Raw genomic sequence first — 21,823 nt, 5'->3', positions numbered from 1 at the left:
AATTGCTCGCTGAAAGAAATTAAGCCATGGCCTGGGAATCGAACTTTCAACCCTCTCAAAGTCCAATTCACCAGACCATAACGCTCAGCACGTACATGTTAACTCACCAATCCATGCATAATAGTAACTAAGGGAGTAATAGAAGAATGAAAAGAATCTAGCGTTCGATGGCATTACTGCTTGGTAGTGGCTGGACCGCCAAAGACTTCTATAGCCCCTGATCAAAGCAGAGAACTCATAGGTACATCTGTATCCACCTCCAAATATGGGCCATCGAGGCTGGTAGCAGGTAGTCCCTCTACTGTCTGTTAATAGGACATAAGATATGATAAAATACATATAAACAATAGCGATATTAGTTTGAGGACAAGCCCACACTTCTATAGGACAAATTTCTATTACAGCACCAGGGAGAAAATCAAATGGGAGCATTGGACAAATCTAAAGTGAGGGGGCTTGAGGCCAATTAAAGTCGTGGTCTTGATGGCATTTGATTGATTAAAGCCCTGATCGTCCGGTCCACTTTAATTTTGACAGGGTTAAGAATGTTAATGTTCATATAGTAATAATAATGTCGAGTTCAAGACAAGGGCTACGTTTAGACGTTGGATGCAGCTCCCCCGGGGGGGGGGGACTTGCATTGACGAGAGGATAAGAAAACAGAAAACACGTAAAAAGGGTGTCTTTGTCAAGATATGGCACGTTACGTAGTTAACGTAATAAGGATGTAAAAAACGCTAAAATAATGAAGGAAAAAAAGTATCTATTTTCGCTAGGAAATTAAAGGTAGGTAGGTGTTTAGGGTCAAATTTGCGAGGGTATAAAAAACTAAAATGTTTTGTAAAGGCCTTTGCCCCAATAGTCAACACTAAGTGTTTAGATACGATCTGCGCGAGGTGTGGGAGGTGGGACTGTACTAAACCCAATGAAGACCGACGTCCGTGACAAAACAATTGAAAAATCGCTGTACTTGTTTAGGGGTTTAATACTCACCAATAATATCGTTAACGGTAGGGTTTCACACACCAATAATTGTTAAGGGATGCATTTTCAAAATATGGAAAATACGTGTTTACGGTGCTATTCGAGACCCCTTGGTTGCGCATGATATCCACTCGTCAATGGAAGTGCCCCCCTCCCTCGGGATGCAGCTAAACTGCTCGTAAATGCTGTTTCTACTAACGACATAATCGCTAGGACTTTCGTGGAAAATGATATATTTCAAGTCTGAGGAATATGATATCTTACAAGAAGGACTATTAATGACTCACGTAAAGGTATAATGAAGGAATGTCTAAATTCCAAAAATTAATGCAACGAAAGGGAAATACACTGCCGAGACTGCTCACCATAATAATAACTAGGAAGCCCATAGCCGTAGCCGTAACCGTAGCCATAGCCATAACCATAGCCATAGCCGTAGCCATAGATAGGGTAGTTGCAGCGAGTAAACCTTCCATCGATCCTGGCCTGCCAGCGAGTACAGGGGCAGGGCTCTGCCCACGGTGCCCATGATGGCCTGCTCAGATCATCACTGTACCAATCTTGACAGTATCGGCGCGGGTTGATGTACCAGTCAGGGTTCGAATCAAGACGGTAGATGTCTCTGCCCTGTTCAGTTAGAGGTAATAATGATAGCTATATTTGATTTATAATGCCCTACATTCACTCTGTAGAATGTAAAGGCGGAATGAAAGAGGGAGAGAATGGGCGAGAGAGAACTAAAGAAAAGTCTGTGTAATGATAAACTAAGGAAGGAGTAGGCCTATTTGTAAGTCAATTAGGAATTTGAAGCATAAAAGCCGAAATGTATTATCGGATATACGGGGGAAGATCATTCCAAAGAAAAGGGCCTATGTGAACAAAAGCCTGTACTCCTATGCCTCTGCAGATTGGGAACGACAGGCGACTGGACTTTGCAAGTCGTAATTTGAAAACGATTCGTTTGGGAAACATTTTCTCCAGAACCATTTAGCATTATTGTCACAATGATGTACATGTACATTATCACTCACAACTTTCGCCTGTTACCACTGGTGTAGGTGCTACTACAATTATTCCCCGTATTTCCCCTATATAGCCTACTGTAGGACTGCTACTATTATTATTACTACTATCACCACCACTACTGTTAATACTACTGATATTACTATTACTATTACTACTACTACTACTACTACTACTACTAATACTACCTAATTCTTCTATCATCTGACTGTTAATACCACTAATACTATCATTACTACTACCACCACTATTATTACTGCTATACATCTATAACTACCACTACTACTACTACTACTACTACTACTACTGCTGCTGCTGCTGCTGCTCCTTCTAGGGCCTAAAGACTTTTACAGCGCCCTACATATTTCATTTTACTTGTATATATTTATATAACTGATCTAGGAAATGCATTTTACGTCACAGATAATCATTAGGTTGTCCCTAGTCACTTCAAAGGGATCTAAACGGACAGATTTTGAGATAAAGATGTTGTGTTTATAAGACTGTTTAGGAGGGTTAATAAAATTTATATTTCATGCCGTGATATCGATATAATGTCAAAAAATCGAATGAGACTGGTAATACCACTGTCATTTAATGAACTTTTCTAAACGTAGAAGGTTTTAACAAGTTGTTCAAACTTTTAAACAAGTTGCTTAATAGGCCTAAATAATTTTTAAAAAGTTACACGGTTGAATATTTAAACAAATTGTTGCTAAAACGACGCGCTTAAACAACGACCCCGTCTTACCTAAAGCTGCGATTGATCTGATCAACCTAAACGATATACATCAATATCATACCCCCCCCCCCTCTTCCAGGGAATTCGCACATGTCCTTTTTAAACTAAGAGGGGCCCTCACAGATATCAAAACAACATTCATGAATGCATGAGTATACATCTTATCTAAAAATCATCTTGTATTAACATGAATGATAGAGGTTGAAGTAGATCGCGGTTGGTCAGATATATTGCGAATTTTTGTAAGACGGAAACCTAAAATGTAAGTAGGAACCTATTTCTTACCAGAAGACCAGTGTTGCCAACTCTAAGATCAGGACGATAGCTTTCATACAGTACAGCTAGAGAGTTTCCTTCATAGACGTTGTACCAATCATGCCTGGTGCTGACACCGATTCTAGCCCGTACTGACTTAGAGAATGGATTCCAGTTGAAACTGCCTCCCTGGTACATCATCAGAACACCACTTCTCCTTCCGTCAGTGAAAAGAATAGCTTGGTAGGTTACAGTCTAAGGGGGCGTTGCAAGGAAAAGAAGTGCTATCAGTCGAAAAGATTATGTTACCCAGGCGCGGATCCAGGATTTCGAAGGGAGGGGGCCCAAATTCGACCTGATTTTGGCGCCCCTGTGTACTTTTCGGAAAAATGGCGGCCCCCATAGGCGGCGGAAGCGGGGGGGGACGTGTCCCCTCCTAAATTTTAGACGGGGGACGGTCCCCCCTAAATTTGTTTATGATAAACTTTTCTTTTTTTTTTTGGCTGGGCAATTTGTTTTCCTGTTCCCCCCTAAATTCACGTGGACTCCCCCTGAAACGTGTGTTGTCCCCCCCCCCTAGGTTGATGGCCTTTTTTTTTTGCTAGTCAAAAATTTTTGGTTAGCAACTCCTAAAATTTAGGTTGATAACCTTTTTTGGGGGCGCTTGTCCAATTTTGTACCTGTGTCCATCCCAAAAATTAAAGTGCACACCCCCTACATTTTTTGGCTTCCACCGCCAATGGCGGCCCCCTCCCCCCCCCCAGGCAATCATAAGTGCCTTAAATGCATGTTGAATTATCTTATTCCATAAGCACATGAATCAGGGGCGGATTCAGCCTTCGCCAATAAAGGGGCCACATTTTCCCCGATCGGCCGCTCGAAGATGTTTTTTTTCGTTTGTTTCTTTGAAGGGGGTAGTCCTATAAGTCACCTCTAAGCTTTATTCTCTAAATCAACATAAATGTATAATATCATAATCCTTACTTTATAATGACCGCGCGAAGCGCGAGCAATTTTTTTTTTGAAATTGTATGTATTTTTTCCTAAAAATTTGAACATTCTGAAAAAGATGTGCCTGCAATACTGCGAACGCGAAGCGCGAGTATAATTTTTTGATAAACGTTTTGAACTGATTGGAAAGGTAGGCCTACCAGTCCTGTTAAAGACTGCATACAGTTAGCCATGAAGACGTTAAAGATTTCAACAATCAAATAATGCGAGCGCGAAGCGCGAGCTGAAAATTTTTGACATTTCTACATAAAGAATGGAAAACTTTAATCAGTTTTTGTAATCATGAACAGGATAGCTATACAGTATAACTAAACAATTGATGCGAGCGCGAAGTGCGAGCGGAAAATTGTAGTTTTAGACCTAGAACGGGACACTCTATTCATGTTTCCTAAATCATGAAAAAGATGAGTAAGAGGGGATCTTCCTACATTAATAATGCGAGCGCAAAGCGCAAGCAGAAAAATGCTTGTATACGTTTTGAACTGATCGAAAAGTGCCTTTTAAGGACTGCTTGCATTTAGACATGAAGACATTACGTATTTCATCAATTAAACAATGCGAGCGCGAAGCGCGAGCTGAAAATTTTTGACATTTTTACATAAAGAATGGAAAACTTTAATACAATTTACTTAATTACAGAAAAAGCAATTCGAATCTATACTGATTCCCAATATTTATCACACACAAATCCATTATTCCATAAACTAAAGACTCTAATGCAGTATTTGACATAAATACACTTCAAAGTTTACTACTTATGTTTAAGTACGTAAATAACATGCTCCCACCTACCTTCATTCCACAATTTTTATTTTCTGAATACATCTATTCACTCATACCCTACCCGTAACTTCAAATTTCCATTTAATCAACCCCAAACTGCTTATTGCGCAGAAATCCATAAGACACCAAGGTCCAGATTTGTGTAACTCTCTACCAGCAGAGTCTGTAAAACAATCTTCGTCTCTTCACTCATTTAAGGCAAACGTTAAATCTATGTTATTATCAGAATATTTGAAGTAAAATTTTTGTGTCATATCCTTTTTATCGTGAATTTATTCCTCCTTCGATTTAGTCATTACCAATATCTTCATCATGACCACCATCATCTCCATGGCCATCATCATCATCATAATCATCATCAACATCATCATCATATCACCGTCACCCTTAGCTTTATCATATTCATCTTCATACTTTAACATTGCATGAATTCATGTTTCGTATTTGAAAATATATGCCAATTCTGCTTTATAAATGTATTAATTCAATTAGTATAAGTTTGGGATTGTCATTTTTTCAAGCAATCTGCTTATGATGACAATCCTCCTGCAAATTGTGAATATCATATAGTTAATCATTTTTGCCTGGAATTATTTTTTTAGTACTCATTATTTATGATTCATGCCAAAAGTGCTAACATATTATGTTTTTATGTTGTGAAAAATGTATTATACGAATGTTATGGATGCAGAAGAAAACAATAAATCAAATCAAATCAATTGATGCGAGCGCGAAGTGTGAGCGGAAAAATTCTAGATTTAGACCTAGAACGGGACACTCTATTCATGTTTCCTAAATCATGAAAAAGATGAGTAAGAGGGGATCTTCCTACATTAATAATGCGAGCGCAAAGCGCAAGCAGAAAAATGCTTGTACACGTTTTGAACTGATCGAAAAGTGCCTTTTAAGGACTGCTTGCATTTTGCCATGAAGACATTACATATTTCACAATCAAATAAATACGTGCGCGAAGCGCGAGCTCAAAATTGTTGACATTTCTACATAAAGAATGGAAACTTTAATCAGTTTTGTAATCATGAACAAGATAGCTATGTAACTAAAAAATTGATGCGAGCGCGAAGTGCGTTTTGAAGTGATCGAAAAGTGCCTTTTAAGGACTGCTTGCATTTAGCCATGAAGACATTACATATTTCACAATCAAATTATGCGAGCGCGAAGTGCGAGCGTAAAAAAATCGAGATTTCGACCTTGAACGGGAAACTCTATTCGTGTTTTGTAAATCATGAAAGGGATGAGAAAGGGGGTCTTCCTAATACGAGCACAAAGGGCGAGCAGAATTTTTCGATATTGTGATCTGAAACTGGATAACTGAATGAAAATGCGCGCGCGTGTTTCAGATTTACACCTAGAATCTAGGCATTCTAAACAATCTTTTATCATGAAAATAAAAGCGAGCGCGAAGCGCGAGCTTAAAATATTTGATATTCCGATCTGATATTTCAAACACTTTGTAGGAAACTTGTAAGGTGGATATAAATCGCACTTGATAAAGAGCTGATATGTTTCATTATTACTTTAATTTTGAGACATATGACCTTGACATCCTTAGGACATGTAATCATATGAATATGATGACTATAAATCTTCCTATTCATCTTGCTAAGCGCGAGATAAAACAAAAGTGACAATTTAATTATTAAATTGATATCTTAGTATTAATGCATAATGAGGGCGCGGAATCTGATGATATTATGGCCTGAACACTGAACATTTCAAGCACCTTTTTATTCATGAATAGGATGCATCATTAATTAGTTGATATATTTTTAACCATTAATGCGAGCGCAAATCGCGAGCAGAAATTTTTGATAAACTGTCATGAAAAGGGGATTTTAAGTAGTTTGTTATACAATCAATATTGAGACATACATAACCTGCCAATCAAGATGCAAGCATAGCAGCGCTAGCTGATGCGTTTTGACAATCAGACCTGAAAAGGGATATAATATAATGAAAATAATAGGTACCTGATAAATCAAATTCGCGAACGCGCAGCGCAATTGGAAAATGTTAATATTCAGACCATAAAACTAACATTTTTACAGAGCACTTTTTAAAAATCAATATGTAAATCACAAAAATTAATGAAAGTTCGATTTCCAAGGAGAAATATGTTTTGTATACTGACTTCCAAACTTGATATTCAAGCTCCGTGTTGAACAAGATATTTTGATCACTTAACAGGCAATGCGAGCGCGAAGCGCGAGCGAAAATTTTATATAGTGACATAAAATATTTTTTCCAAGTCTTCCTCTCATCTTATTTTATTCATTCGTCTTCCTCCTTTTCTTTTTTCTTTTCCTTCCTTTTTCTTCCCCCCCCCCCTTTTTTTGCTCTACCAATAGGGGGTCCGGGCCCCTCGGGTCCCCACCTGGATCCGCCTATGCATGAAGAAGATGCAATTGAATAATGGTTTTATAATGATGTGTTCATGAATAAATGTAATATCACTTTAACAAATAATCGATGCGAGCGGGAAACTCGAGCGATTTCTATTTTAACCATTTGATGCTTTCAATTCGTTTAACTTCTCATCAGAGTAGGCCCTGCTAGAATTATGTAAGCGGGATCCAGGCGCGGATCCAGGATTTCTTAGGGGCCCTAATTTCAAGTCAAGTAATAATCGTTCCGAAATATTGACTCCCATTGCCGAATGGGTAATGTCTAGTTCAGTTACTTCTCACAGAAACCTCTCTTGCATTGTAGGCATTCTTCGTTCTTGTGGGTACTCCCATTATTTTTTTCTTTTCTACTTTTTGCTTCAGGGGTTGAAAAATCTTACGGGGATGACGCCCCTGTATCGCCGCGTATGAAAACTGGTTGTGCAATAACTAAATTGTATATTCTGCATGAAAGAAAATTAATATTTTATTTTGGGTAAGATATTCTTGAAAAAGATATAAATTTACATGTTGTTTATTATAAAGGTGAGGTAGATTCAGTAGTCAGCTCTCAGCATTTACTAATTGGGAGTGCACTGCCTACTTTGATCTGTAAGTGTTTGGATATATTATATAATCTTTTGTTATTCGCTTCGGAATTCCATTCAAAACAGTGAGTTGTCTTGTCAATCCTAATCAGCAAACATTGGCTCTTCCGCTCTTGCAACAATCATATAAAGTATCAAAAGGTTATGCATCTTATAATCTTGCTCAAATTTTATATACTCCAAATAGATTTTCAAAAGAAACAAAATGCGTGTAAACGGTGTATATAAAAAGAATATAAGATACTAAAGATAAATTACTGTAAAAATATACTTTATTGTCAGTGTCTTTATAAATATGAAAACAATGCTCTTAAGTTCGCATCATTTTGGACGATAAGTTCTTATCTCTCTCTTTCATACAATACTAGTGAAACATGAATTCCAAGGTCCCATGTATCTTGTATACATCAACTATTTCAAGATGTAACAATAAATGTAAATGATAGCAATGCAGTTTAGGCCTGAGTAAATCCACGTAATATTTTCAGTGGAATTCGTTAAAAAAAATAAAACGTGATTTCCCACTGTAGGTTAGAAAAGAAAAGGTGTCGTATCATCAACTGTATATACGCATTACTACATGAAACAAAAAATATAGGAACGATATAAACCATAGAGTTATTTCAGTTATTTGAGTATTTGACGATTCGTCAAAAAATAAAAAACGCATCCGAAACTTTCACCATTACAATGAAAGTATCATTTATTCTTTTACATATTGCACACTAAAAAATAAAGGTTCAAAATTGAACCCCGAAAGGTTCTTGCAAAATCAGCACCCAATGGGTTCAAAAATTGAACCCCTGATTTGGGGATTAAAAATTGAACCCTGCGGTTGGGGTTCATTTTTGCACCCTGCGGGTTCAAAACTGCACCCCTAAATTTCAAATTGAATCCCTAGGGGTGCAATTTTGAACCCGCAGGGTGCAAAAATGAACCCCAACCGCAGGGTTCAATTTTTGAACCCCAAATCAGGGGTTCAATTTTTTAACCCATAGGGTGCTGATTTTGCATCAACCCTTCGGGGTTCAATTCTGAACATTTATTTCTTAGTGCTTGCAAGTAAACTTCAAAATTTCTGTAAATAATATCTATCAATATGTCCATCAGTGTTGTAGTCAAGGCTCAAACCTCCAAGGCCAAGGCTTTAATACCCAAGACCAAGGCATCAATCCCCAAGGCCATGCCTAAAAACCTCAGGGCCAAGGCATTTCAAACTTTCAATATATGGAACAATGAGCCAACAACAAGGCAGCAGTTCGAATATCAGTTCGGCGCCCCTACATGTAGGTCGATCATCAATTTGCCCCCCCCCCCCCTTCGAACATCATTTTGGCATCCCTTCGAACTCAATTTGCCTTCCCTAGTTCGAATATCATCCCCCCTAGCTCGAGTATCAATTTTGCGCCCCCCTAGTTCGATCATTAATTTGCCCCCCCCCCCTTCGAATATCATTTCGCCCCCCTAGCTCGAGTATTAGTTTTGCGCCCCCCTAGTTAGAACATCAATTCGGCGCCCCCTAGTTTGAGTATCAATTTGGCGCCCCCTACCTCGAACATCGATTCGGCCCCATCCCCAGTTCAAGAATCAATTTAGCGCCCCCACTTCGAACATCATTTCGGCGCCCTCCTAGTTCGAATATCAGTTCGGCGCCCCTACATGTAGGTCGATCATCAATTTGCCCCCCCCCCCCGTTCGAACATCAATTCGGCCCCCAGTTCGAACATCATTTTGGCATTCCTTCGAACTCAATTTGCCTTCCCTAGTTCGAATATCATTTCGCCCCCCTAGTTTGAGTATCAATTTGGCGCCCCCTACCTCGAACATCGATTCGGCCCCCCTCCCTAGTTCGAGTATCAATTTGGCGCCCCCACTTCGAACATCATTTCGGCGCCCCTCCTAGTTCGAATATCAAGTCGGGGCCCCTACATGTAGGTCGGTCATCAATTCGCCCCCCCCCGTTTGAACATAACTTCGGCCCCTAGTTCGAACATCATTTTGGCATCCCTTCGAATTCAATTTGCCTTCCCTAGTTCGAATATCATCCCCATAGCTCGAGTATCAATTTTGCGCCCCCTAGTTTGAACATTAATTCGGTGCCCCCCTAGCTCGAACATCGATTCGGCCCCCCTCCCCAGATTGAGTATCAATTTGGCGCCCCCACTTCGAACATCATTTTGGCGCCCTCCTAGTTCGAATATCAGTTCGGCGCCCCTACATGTAGGTCGATCATTAATTTGCCCCCCCCCCCTTTGAATATCATTTCGCCCCCCTAGCTCGAGTATTAATTTTGCGCCCCCCTAGTTAGAACATCAATTCGGCGCCCCCTAGTTTGAGTATCAATTTGGCGCCCCCTACCTCGAACATCGATTCGGCCCCCTCCATAGTTCAAGTATCAATTTGGCGCCCCCACTTCGAACATCATTTCGGCGCCCTCCTAGTTCAAATATCAGTTCGGCGCCCCTACATGTAGGTCGATCATCAATTTGCCCCCCCCCCCCCCGTTCGAACATCATTTCGGCCCCAGTTCGAACATCATTTTGGCATTCCTTCGAACTCAATTGCCTTCCCTAGTTCGAATATCATTTCGCCCCCCTAGTTTGAGTATCAATTTAGCGCCCCCTACCTCGAACATCGATTTGGCCCCCCTACCTAGTTCAAGTATCAATTTGGCGCCCCCACTTCGAACATCATTTCGGCGCCCTCCTAGTTCGAATATCAATTCGGCGCCCCTGCATGTAGGTCCAACATCAATTTGGCGCCCCTAGTTGAATATTAATTTGGCGCCCCTACATGTAGGTCGATCATCAATTCGGCCCCCCCCCCCCGTTCGAACATCAATTCGGCCCTCAGTTCGAACAGCATTTTGACATCCCTTCGAACATCATTTCGGTGCCCTCCTAGTTCGAATATCGATTCGGCGCCCCTACATGTAGGTCGATCATCAATTTGCCCCCCCCCCCCCCGTTCGAACATCATTTCGGCCCCCAGTTCGAACATCATTTTGGCATTCCTTCGAACTCAATTGCCTTCCCTAGTTCGAATATCATTTCGCCCCCCTAGTTTGAGTATCAATTTAGCGCCCCCTACCTCGAACATCGATTCGGCCCCCCTACCTAGTTCAAGTATCAATTTGGCGCCCCCACTTCGAACATCATTTCGGCGCCCTCCTAGTTCGAATATCAATTCGGCGCCCCTGCATGTAGGTCCAACATCAATTTGGCGCCCCTAGTTGAATATTAATTTGGCGCCCCTACATGTAGGTCGATCATCACTTCGGCCCCCCCCCCGTTCGAACATCAATTCGGCCCTCAGTTCGAACATCATTTTGGCATCCCTTCGAACATCATTTCGGCGCCCTCCTAGTTCGAATATCGATTCGGCGCCCCTACATGTAGGTCCAACATCAATTTGGCGCCCCTAGTTCGAATACGATTTCGCCCCCCCCCCTAGCTCGAGTATCACTTTGACCCCCCCAGTTCCAACATCAATTTGGCGCCCCTACGTCGAACATTAATTCGCCCCCCCCCCCCGTTCAAACATCAATTCTGCCCCCAGTTCGAACAGCATTTTGACATTCCTTCGAACATCATTTCAGCGCCCTTTTGGTTCGAACATCATTTTCTTTCCTCCTCTTCTTCTTTTTTTCTTCTCGTCCTTTCCCTCTTCGTCTCCCCTTTTCTTCTCTTCTTTCCCCCCCTTTCTCTCTTTCTTTTTTCTTCTCTCCTTTCTTCCCTCTTCCTCTTTCTCCTTTTCCCCTTTTCCTCTCTCTTTTCACCCTCTTCCTCTTTTTTTCTCCCCCTCCCCTCCCTTTTCTTCTCTTTCTTCCCCTCTTCCTCTTTTTTCTCTTTCTTTCCCCTCTTCTTTTCTCCTTTTTTCTTTCCCCTCTTCTTTTTCTTCTTTTCTTTCCCCTCTCTTTTTTTCTTTCCTCCCTCTTCCCCTCTCTCCTTTTCTTTCCCCTCTTCCTCTTTTTCCCCTCTCTCCCCCTCCCTTTTCTTCTCTTCCTTTCCCCTTTTCTTCCCCCTTCTCTCTCTTTTTTCCTCTTCTTTCTTCCCTCTTCCTCTCCTTTTTTCTTTTTCCTCTCTCTTCCCCCTCTTCCTCTTTTTTTTCTTTTCCCTCCCCCTCCCTTTTTCTTCTCTTCCTTCCCCCTCTTCCTCTTTCTTTCCCCTCTTTTTCTCTTTTTTTCTTTCCCTTCTTCTTTTCTTTCCCCTCTTTTTTTTCTTCTCTTCTTTCCTCCCTCTCCCTCCCCCTTTCTTTTCTTCTCTTCCTCCTCTTTTTCCTCCTTTTTTTCCTCTCTCTCCTTTTTCTTCTCTTCCTTTCCCCTCTTCCCCTCTCTTTTTTTCCTTTTCCTTTCCTTTCCCTCTCTTTTTCCTTCTCTTTTCTTTCCCCTTTTCCTCTCTCTTTTCCTTCCCTTCCTCCCCCCTCTTCCTTTTTCTTCTTTTCTTTCCCCCTTTCCTCTCTCTTTTCCCCTCTTCCTCTCTCTCCCCCCTCTTCTTTTCCCCCCTCTCCTCTCTCTCTTTTTCTTTTTTCTTTCCCCCTTTCCTCTCTCTTTTCCCCTCTTCCTCTCTCTCCCCCCTCTTCTTTTCCCCCTCTCCTCTCTCTCTTTTTCTTTTTTCTTTCCCCCTTTTCCTCTTTTTTTTTTTGCTTTCTTCTTTTTCTTTTTTTTCCCCTCTTCCCCTCTTTTTCTCTTTCTTTCCCTCTCTCTTTTTTTCGCCGAAGGGGGGGCCAAGGCCCCCTCGGCCCCCCCCATGGATCCGCGCCTGATGTTTACCGTTAATAGATCTATATTAGCAGTGGCAAATCAGATTAAAGTCCTTGTTGCAAGAAGCATGATCATAAATTAATTGCAAATTTGCAATGAAAGCCAGATATATAAATGATTTAGGGACCAAAAGTAGACTTGGAATTGATCGCCCCATATTAAAAACGAATGGGACGAAGCTTGGTCGATCGCAGAAAAAAAAACTGTGGTGCTATCCGGTGTGTATACGCTGCAAAAACTCCCTAATTGTCGATTTACCAAAAGCCAGGAACGTATGTCCATACCGGAGAAGTAACGAAACACCACCAGTTTAGAATCAAACCAATGCCGTTTTATTATTAATTGGTGTTGTATAAACACATATCCAGTGTTAGACCGAAACCAAACTGGTGTTGTTTAACACTTCTCTGGTGTGGACATAGATTCCGGGTTGGTGGCAAATCAACACCGGAGTTTTAGTTGTGTATAGAGAACTTCACCAGTCGTGATACTCCGGTGTTTAATTTTCAGTATTAGCTCAACATCCATGGATGTTATTACAACTCCTGAAGTTGTTACTTATACTCATACCCTTTGGTGTTATGTTAAGGGTGTGATTTCAAAACTTCAGGGAGTAGTCCCCCAGGGACACCTGTCTAGTTGGTGTTGGTTTACCCCCCCCCCCCCTTCTTTTCTTTAACAGTGATGGGACCATCGATTTTCAAATTGGTAGAACTATTTCCTCCTTTCCTATTTCCCCAGTAGAGTAATAATCCAAAAATTCAAGGAAACGGTGTGGTATAATTGTGAGGCAGAGTCTTTGCCTTTTCCAAATACACATCTAATTTTGAATATCACTCTTTTCTTGGTCTTATATTAAACTTTGGCAATCCCCCCCCAATAATATCAAACTGTGTGACCAACAAACCCAAGAAAAACTTAGTCAGTCTTCCTTGAGTGTATAGTGTTTAAACTAGCTTCAATGACACTTGATATTCTGCAAAGATGAGAATGATTAATTATATAGGAGCAAAATCACATACATGTATATATATTTTTGAATAGGCCTATTACATTCGAAGAACAATGAGGGACGTTAGGGGCGCGATAGAAGCTAGCAACTCCGGGCATGGCTAACAAAACATTATGCGCCATGTGAATAGCCCAATTGAAAGGATGAAAGGACTTGTCGGACATTTTATCCGACAAGTCCTGTTTAATCCGACAGATACCATAGTAGCATAATTATACATGTTTATATAAACTCCTCAAAGTTTGGAAATCTGACTTGATAATCCCTCCTCGGTGTTAGTGAATATCAATGTGTGATTAATACAAATATACCATTTAATGTTTTTTTTTTGTAAATGACACCCTACATGATATGATTATGGTTCACATGGAGGCGCAGTGCCTTGAGTGAAATGTGGGCCAAGGTCAAAATTCAAAAGTTGCAAAATGACACAATATTGAACATGTTGAAGGTCACTGTTTTTTCCGTGGTGTCGAGTGAATTTCTCGGCGGTTTCTTTTCTTTTCATGCACCTAAAGATTAACATTAACATGAAATTGAACACACCTCTGCACAAGCAAACAAATAACAAACAGACAAATATGCATGGGTATTTTAAACCATGTTATCTCACAGAACCGTCACTGCCTAAACCACAACAAAATATCAGACATGAAGAAGCGGGGTTTGATTTGAATGGATTTTATCTCTATTGACACAGGCAAAAGAATCATGTTCTTAATTGACCCTACATGGATATTTCTGCTCGTCTTGCAGCCTTTCAATTCAGACCTCGTCCAACACTGCTCTTTTCGTGATGGCATGATCATAACAAGCATAATATTATTTTAGAGAATTATATAAATCTTTTGAATGATACCAAATACACATTGTGTAAAATAGTATATATAAATTACATACAATTTCCACTTTACCTCCTGTCCTGGCACCGATCCCTGAGGTTGCAAATTTTGCCACGTGACCTTGCAAATGAAGTTGATTCCATTGATGAACCGGAAGGACTCTAACCCTGCCGGAAGTGACAGAGATGTATACAGTCTTTCTTGTACCGCTGCGAGAAGAGCAGCTGAGTTTCCGTACCCCCTGTTGATGTCGTATACCTACCAAACGATGGGATTTTTTTTAATGATAACATTAACAATAAATCCGATAATGATAAAGAAAATAAATAGTTACGATAATGGTAGCAATAATAATAGTATTAATACTGATAATGATACTGACAGTAGTGGAAATTTAATCATAATATATAATAATAATACATGTATGAGATGGTTATAAGAACAATCGAACGAATACTAAATAAATAATAATGATCATATTGATTTTGACGTGTAGAATATACACAAAACTATTATTCTGGATGAATTTTGGCCAAATCATTATCAATATCATTAACTGATTCTTTTCTTTTCACTTGTATTTATAACAAACTTCCCATTTTTAGATTCAACTTCGCAATTTTGGGAAAAATATTTTAACCGCTAAATTGGTGTGGTCCCGTTATTAGGAAATACAAACATGTCGGCTGATTTGATGTATATCATTGTTTCCAGTGAATCCTATCCATTCTTCACAGCAAAAATTGTGGTGTTATTACAACACCTTTTGTTGTTACATTTACATTCTTTGGTTATGTTAATCTATAGAGTGTAATTTGAACACCTCAGGGTCTGGTCCTCTATTAACACCAATTGGTGTCAGTTTTAACACCGCAGTTTTTACAGTGTTCGAAGATTGAATTAGTAGTAGTTCTGCGTTTCAATATTAACTTCACGCAGCGTTAAAAAATGGTGGAAATCCCAACCATATGCATCACACAACACTGCAGTAGTCTTCATTGACTTTAATTCACTTGCGGAAATCATATCGAAAGCACTTCAGACCGAACAAATCATTTGCTTTAAATTGAACATGTTGAAAGGGTTTAGTTGACATGTTAACGCAGAGTAATAGACCCGGGATCTCACGGGGGGGGGGGGGGGATTTGTTTGCCATTTTGGGGAGACGACCTTAACGTAATGTGCTTCGTTGGGGCCCCTCCCCCATTGAAAGAAAGAAAGTGGTGAACACAAAATGGGGAACGCACTACATTTCTTTTCTCAAAAGAATTTTAAAAACCTCCAATAAAGCTTCAAAATCTATCGTTAGGCCTACAGTAATAAATCAAGTGTTCAGATTTTCCTTTTTTTTGTATATGCATAGATATAACACTTGCGTATCAAACGGGGGCGAGAACCCCTACCCCCCCCCCCCCCTCTTCCAATGGATTCGCCAGTGCTTCGATGCAGTGTTTGAACACGATATCAAATGCCAGTTCCATGATAAAAGACTTGTTATGTTTAGTTTAAAATGCTCTGTAAACCCGTTTGATATATGCAAACAGAGAACCGAGCCGAAAAGTACTTAAACGTGCTTGGTGAGGGTTATTGGCTCCATTTGACCTGACTCATTTCACAGAGCTTCCCCGTTCACTTTCAACCAAAGTCCAATACAGATTCTCAATTTCTGTACCATTTAATGGATAGCAAACCATATATAAGAAATAAGGAAAATAACAAGTACTTTAAGGGCATGGCAAAATCTGCATCTAGTAATGCGGGCTACTTTGAGCATGGGTGTGTTGTATGACGCGATGATATAAAACTTTGGGGAAAGATGAACAAAACGTTTCATACTAATTTTTTTCATTGAATCAGTGAGTGATTATCATAGTTTGTGTTTGTTAATGAAACTAGTAAATACTATCAACACAAGACGGATACTCAATTTATAAGTCTGTCATAAATCAAACTATTTTCTTGCATTAACAACGGATATTATACAAACAAATACTTCGTTAACAACTTTCTACCGTGGTGACTTTGTCATTAAGGTAATGTGTAAACCTATTTTGATTCGTCACTTAGCCCTACTAGTATTATTTGCTCATACTAATGACTGGCTAAGTACAGGTTGTAGATGTGCGGAAACTGTTTCAAAATATATACCTGAAAATCTCACCTGATAAGAGATCCTTGGGTATAAATAGGGGTGGGCAAATGAAGCCTTTTTTTGGAAAAATTAATTTCAAACGAATGGATTATGTTGCCAGTTTAGCTGCTGAACACAAATCTATAAGGTGTTTTTGTTTGTTTTAGAATACGTCTGATATTGGTTCCGAGTGATTTTTCAAAATGGCCGCCGAATTCCTCCCAAATCAGTGTTTTCACATGTAAATCCTTAAGCATTTATACAAATAAGGCTTGCAATATGTATAACTTTAAGTGTCCATGGTCTTCGAGTACAAAATTCATGAATCAGATCAGTTTCGTCATTTTGAATGATGATTTTTGTTGGGGGAAAAACCCAGCATTTTTTACCATTTTTGATGGAAATTGCCCCCAGATCACAATTTTCGTACGTAAAACATTACTTATTCATTTGCATGCATGTGATTTGTTATTTGTCTAAATGTATGTTTTGCCACTAAGTCTAACAATATATAAAACAGACATTTTTGGTCTTTTGTACTGTCCATTTTCAGTCAACAATAACACTTTCGGTATTTATTTTGTAAAAATGACTGAAAATTGACTGCAAAATAATATTACATTTATGAAACTATGGCTTGTTATTTGTCTAACCATGTTTTTATTGCGATTTGGTAGACATTAACACTACAGTGCGTACCAAAAATAAGTTTACACTTTGAAAAAATCTTGATGTTTTCTTGAGTTTGAGTCTCATCTATCCAATGAAAGATAAAGTTCTGACAGTATGTTTCACTTGAGCGAGCAATGTCCATTTTTGTAAAGCTCGCAGAAATCTGTGCGCAGAAATGCTCGTTTTAACGCTGTGTCAAACGGAATTGTGACCTACATCGTAGGTCAAAATAGTTGTCGGATCTGTGTTCCGACAATTTTCCCGCCATTGTTCACAAAAATGGCGGGAACCAATATAAAACCACATCGTAGGTCAAAATAGTTGTCGGATTTGTGTTCAGAGCCCAAATCTCCATTACATGCACCCGTTTTTATGTTTTATTTTGTCATTTGCCCACCACTACAGTGCGTCCCAAAAAAAACTATACACTTTTGAAATGGCTGCCAAATAAAAAGTATATCACTTTGGGAGAAAAGACTTTTATATATGGAAAGCCAATAAAGTCATCTTTCAAATGACACCAAAATGTTGGAAAACTATTCATGCATGAGCGAGCACTACCCACTAAAACAAAGGGTATGAAAATTAGGGTGGGCAGGAATTGGCCTTTCGGTTTCTTTCAGTTTTTGAGAGGCGAGTCCCTTGGAACTTGCAAACTTGAGGGTGTTGTGATGAATTAATGGTCATTCATTATCAATTTAAATTGTTAGAGCAAATTTCATGAATTATCAAACTGAAATTCCATGCATGAGTGAGCATCAATTACAATCTTTAGTGCAGCATTTTAACTTTACAATGTGGGTCTCAGCAGTGTGTTTATTGGAGTCGGGAGAATAGGGGTAATATTGTACTTCAGCATGTTCAGTGGGTGAAGTAAGCTTATGGTAAAAGGGTCAACAGAACGTTCAGCCTCCCTCCTACAGGTCCGTCCCTCCCCCTCCTGTTGAGATTGAGACTGATTGCAATTACATGTATGAATTAAGTGCAAAGCAGACTGTCAATTTGATAATAAATTCTGAAAATGTACCTATCGATCATTCAATCAACAATCTGATAGTAACTCAACTCAATCAATGTGATCAATCAAATATTCACCTTTTCAATAAATTATCAATAAAACATTCAGCTTTTTCAATAAATCATTTCATAAATCATCATAATTAGTCAAGTTTTTAATAATCATTCAATGGAAGTCACTTGGCATTTCAGTATTAACTCCATGAGAAAGAAAGTGGTGGAGGGCGGAGGTGAGTACATGACATGTAATTTGTAAAAGAAAAGTCTTGCCCTATCTCACCCCTTGCATGTAACAGGTACCATCACATTACTCTGACTCTTACAAGCACACTTGCTAAGATCCACATAATAAACTAAAAATGCTACACTGAAATTACTATTCCTTTTTACTCATGCATTACATTTCAATTTAGTACCTCATGAAATTTGCTTAAGAAACCAAAACTGATCTCAATTCATCAGTAATTTAGCATAACACCCTTAACTTTGCAAGTTCCAAAGGACTCACCTCAAAAAAAAAAAAAAAAAAAGCTGGAAGGCTAATTCCTGCTCACCCCAGCAAAGGCTAGTTTCACAGGAGGGGTGAAGGGGGTAGAGAGAGAGAGGGGGGGGGTGTTCTGTTGACCCATTACCCATCAACGTACTTCCCCCACCTAAGTCCTATCCCTATTCTGACTTCCATGAACACATTGCTGAGATCCATTTGAAAGAGCGAAAAATTGTATTTCATGTTCACTCATGCATTAAATTTCAATTTATCCTTAAAATTTGCTATAAAAAACCTAAATTGATGATGATGATCATTGATTTAGCAAAACACCCTCAACTTTGCAAGTTCCAAGGGACTCGCCTATCAAAAACTGAAAGAAACTGGCAGGCTAATTCCTGCCCACCCTAATTTTCATACCCTTTGTTTAAGTGGGCAGTGCTCGCTCAAGCATGAATAGTTTTCCAAAATTTTGGTGTCATTTGAAAGATGACTTTATTGGCTTTCCATATATAAAAGTCTTTTCTCCCAAAGTGATATACTTTTTATTTGGCAGCCATTTCAAAAGTGTATAGTTTTTTTGGGACGCACACTAGTATAAAGTCAACCGGTGCCCTAACCCAGATGGCTCCCGACCAAGACTGGCCAGGGGCTATACGCGTGCGCAACAGCCTCGGTACCGGTCTCGATCGGCCATTTTGTTTTGAATTTTGAAAGAAGGGGAGCTACCGCGACAGAACTTCTTCGTTTTTTTTTTTTGATGTTCCAGTCTGTGCCTCGATGTCGGGAAACCGCCACTCGTTAGACCTTCATCCATATAATCGTCGTAAGTGCTTGATTTTTGTTAGAATTTTATATTCAGAGAATTATTTTGACCATACTCCACGCTTCTCCGTGAGCCATAGACAAATGCACGTACGATTATGGGCTCCCGACCGCTACGCGGCCAGATGCCCTCTGAGTTACCGGTGCCCCAGATAGCACGAGAGATGACTCGCGGTAGATATACAAAAATAATGCTCAATATGACGAAATGTGGACGTACTTGTACAGTTTTAGCTACTTGGATACTAATTCGAAAGATGTAATTGCATAACTTACCTGATAATATATTCTTGGATTACCGCGGTAAAAGTCGACTGGTGCACCGAATACCGCAATAGATGGATCGCGGTAGATATCAAAAAGGTGATATAAGGACGGGTTGATGTACTTGTACAGGTGATAGCTGCGTGGATAGTAGTTCGAAAAATGTATCATGCCTGTTGATGTACACTGTAATGATGAGATGAAACCGAAAAATAAGACCGTAATTTTTCGTTATCTTTTTTTTTTGGGGGGGGGGAGTGCTTTACTTGAATTTCTTAAAGCTATTCAATATTCTCGTCCAAGGTATTTTACTGGGAGATGGATGGACGAAGTGTGGTGGGGTCATCGATCGTGGTATGTGCATTCTACCTGTTAACTACAAAAAAAAGTTGCATTCCTCAAGAGCCACGGCATAAGGGGAGCCACACTCTTAATAATGCACAAGCTCTGTTAATTGGTGCCAAACCCTATCCCATGTATATCAGGAATAAGATTCTAGTGACCTATGTATATGGTCAAATAATTAAGTTTCATCCCGAGCGGGATGGGGAACATCAGACTTTTTTTCTCACCCCGGCAACACTGGGTCTGTGAGAGCGCCTCAATCTTAACCCCTACCCCCCCCCCCCCGGCTGAGATACAAAGTACTTGAATGAAATGTTGCACCACCACACAGTTATATCGTACTTTGATACTCACCGTTATATAGGTGTATAGTTGTCCACTGCTGATAGGAAACCCTGTACCCAGTCTTACAGTAAACCACGCTAGATAGCTGTATTGAACATATCCTAGTGACCGGTCAGGCCCGGAGCCATAATCGATGTAAATACGCTCTAAACAGTAAATTATGAAATAAAGCAAATAGTCAGTAGATGAAAGTGACGGAACAACTATCAATTCCCAGACGATAATCAGAAGTAGCTATATTTTCCCCGAGCGAATATTAGTAAAGAAAGCATGCAAAATCACATGCCTGTCGCTTAGTAAGGGATAGTTTGTGCTATCCACTGAAACCCAAAGAATCTGCTTTACATTCTGTCATTTCAGAAGAGATTCCGATATAGCTATACTTTCCCAAAACAAACCGGAGGAAAGAAAGAATGTGCATCCATGGGCCCATAGCCGAGGAGGAAGTGAGAATTTGTCCTAACTACTAAAACCTACAAGATTATTTGTTACACATTCTACAATATTTTACCAATAGGAAAGCAGCGTAGTGTTTATTGGACATAATTCGCTTTATTTATTTTTGAATACATTTTTAACGGGGTGCTAGCAGGCATAAATGACATTAAATTGATATTTTTTTTTACCGACGGGAAAGGAGAGGGTGGCTGGTTTGGTCAGCACTCAATGAGAAAGGGAAAATGTCCTCAAAATGGAACTTGGTATGGGAGATGAAATAAAAGAGGTTCCATTATGACCCAAGGAATGGTGTGAATGGGGTTCAAAGACAGGGTATTGGAGTGTATGTACGTCTAAGCCCTTATTCTACGGCGGCCGTACGGAGGGTGGAAAACAGCCGTTTTAAAAAAAAATTGTACCAGCTACATATTGGGTGGTTTGAATCAAAATGAATAAAGCGACTGTTTTCGACTCGCCATACGGCCGCCGTAGAGCAAATGTGACCAAGGTATTACATGAGGGACTTCCAAGAATTTATTTTCTACTTTATATCAAAGGCTGTTTTGCTACGCGCTAGATAAAGCAACTATAATAACATAATTATGAATGAGAAAAATAATCACCATTGCAAGAAAATCCATCGCCATCATATCCAGCTTGGCATTCACAGGTATAACTTCCTATAATGTTCACACACCGGGCGTTTACATCACAGCCATCGATGCCCGTTGTACATTCGTTGATATCTAAATTTTATTGTGATAGTTATGATTGTGTGGTATATGATCTGAGTAACAGCCCATCATAAACATAAACAAGATATGAATATGGAGTATTTTATGATTATTATTATCTATTGTCATCATTAATAAAAT

At 39.6% G+C, this 21,823-nt stretch overlaps 2 protein-coding genes across 2 annotated transcripts in view; both read right to left on the bottom strand.

Annotated features, from left to right (window-relative positions):
• Positions 1 to 317, bottom strand: part of LOC121421711 — a 28,944-nt gene extending 28,627 nt beyond the window's left edge. Inside the window, exon 1 of the mRNA XM_041616494.1 lies at positions 108 to 317. Within this exon, the coding sequence (XP_041472428.1) occupies positions 108 to 174 (67 nt within the window). The 5' untranslated portion in view covers positions 175 to 317. The remainder of the gene's footprint in view (positions 1 to 107) is intronic.
• LOC121421951 (mucin-4-like) lies at positions 174 to 21,709 on the bottom strand. Its single transcript, XM_041616752.1, has 7 exons — positions 21,572 to 21,709; positions 20,520 to 20,656; positions 19,833 to 20,006; positions 14,497 to 14,682; positions 3,035 to 3,259; positions 1,350 to 1,611; positions 174 to 217 (listed from the first exon to the last, which is right to left on the bottom strand). Exons 3-7 carry the CDS (start codon positions 19,989 to 19,991, stop codon positions 174 to 176), a joined length of 876 nt encoding a protein of 291 aa, XP_041472686.1. The 5' UTR covers positions 19,992 to 20,006; positions 20,520 to 20,656; positions 21,572 to 21,709.
• Positions 21,710 to 21,823: the final 114 nt, after the last annotated feature.

This window comes from Lytechinus variegatus, chromosome 9, assembly GCF_018143015.1.
Source record: "Lytechinus variegatus isolate NC3 chromosome 9, Lvar_3.0, whole genome shotgun sequence".
Lineage (NCBI taxonomy): Eukaryota > Metazoa > Echinodermata > Echinoidea > Temnopleuroida > Toxopneustidae > Lytechinus > Lytechinus variegatus.
Note: the sequence above shows the minus strand (reverse complement) of the source record. Positions and strands in the feature narration are given on the sequence as shown.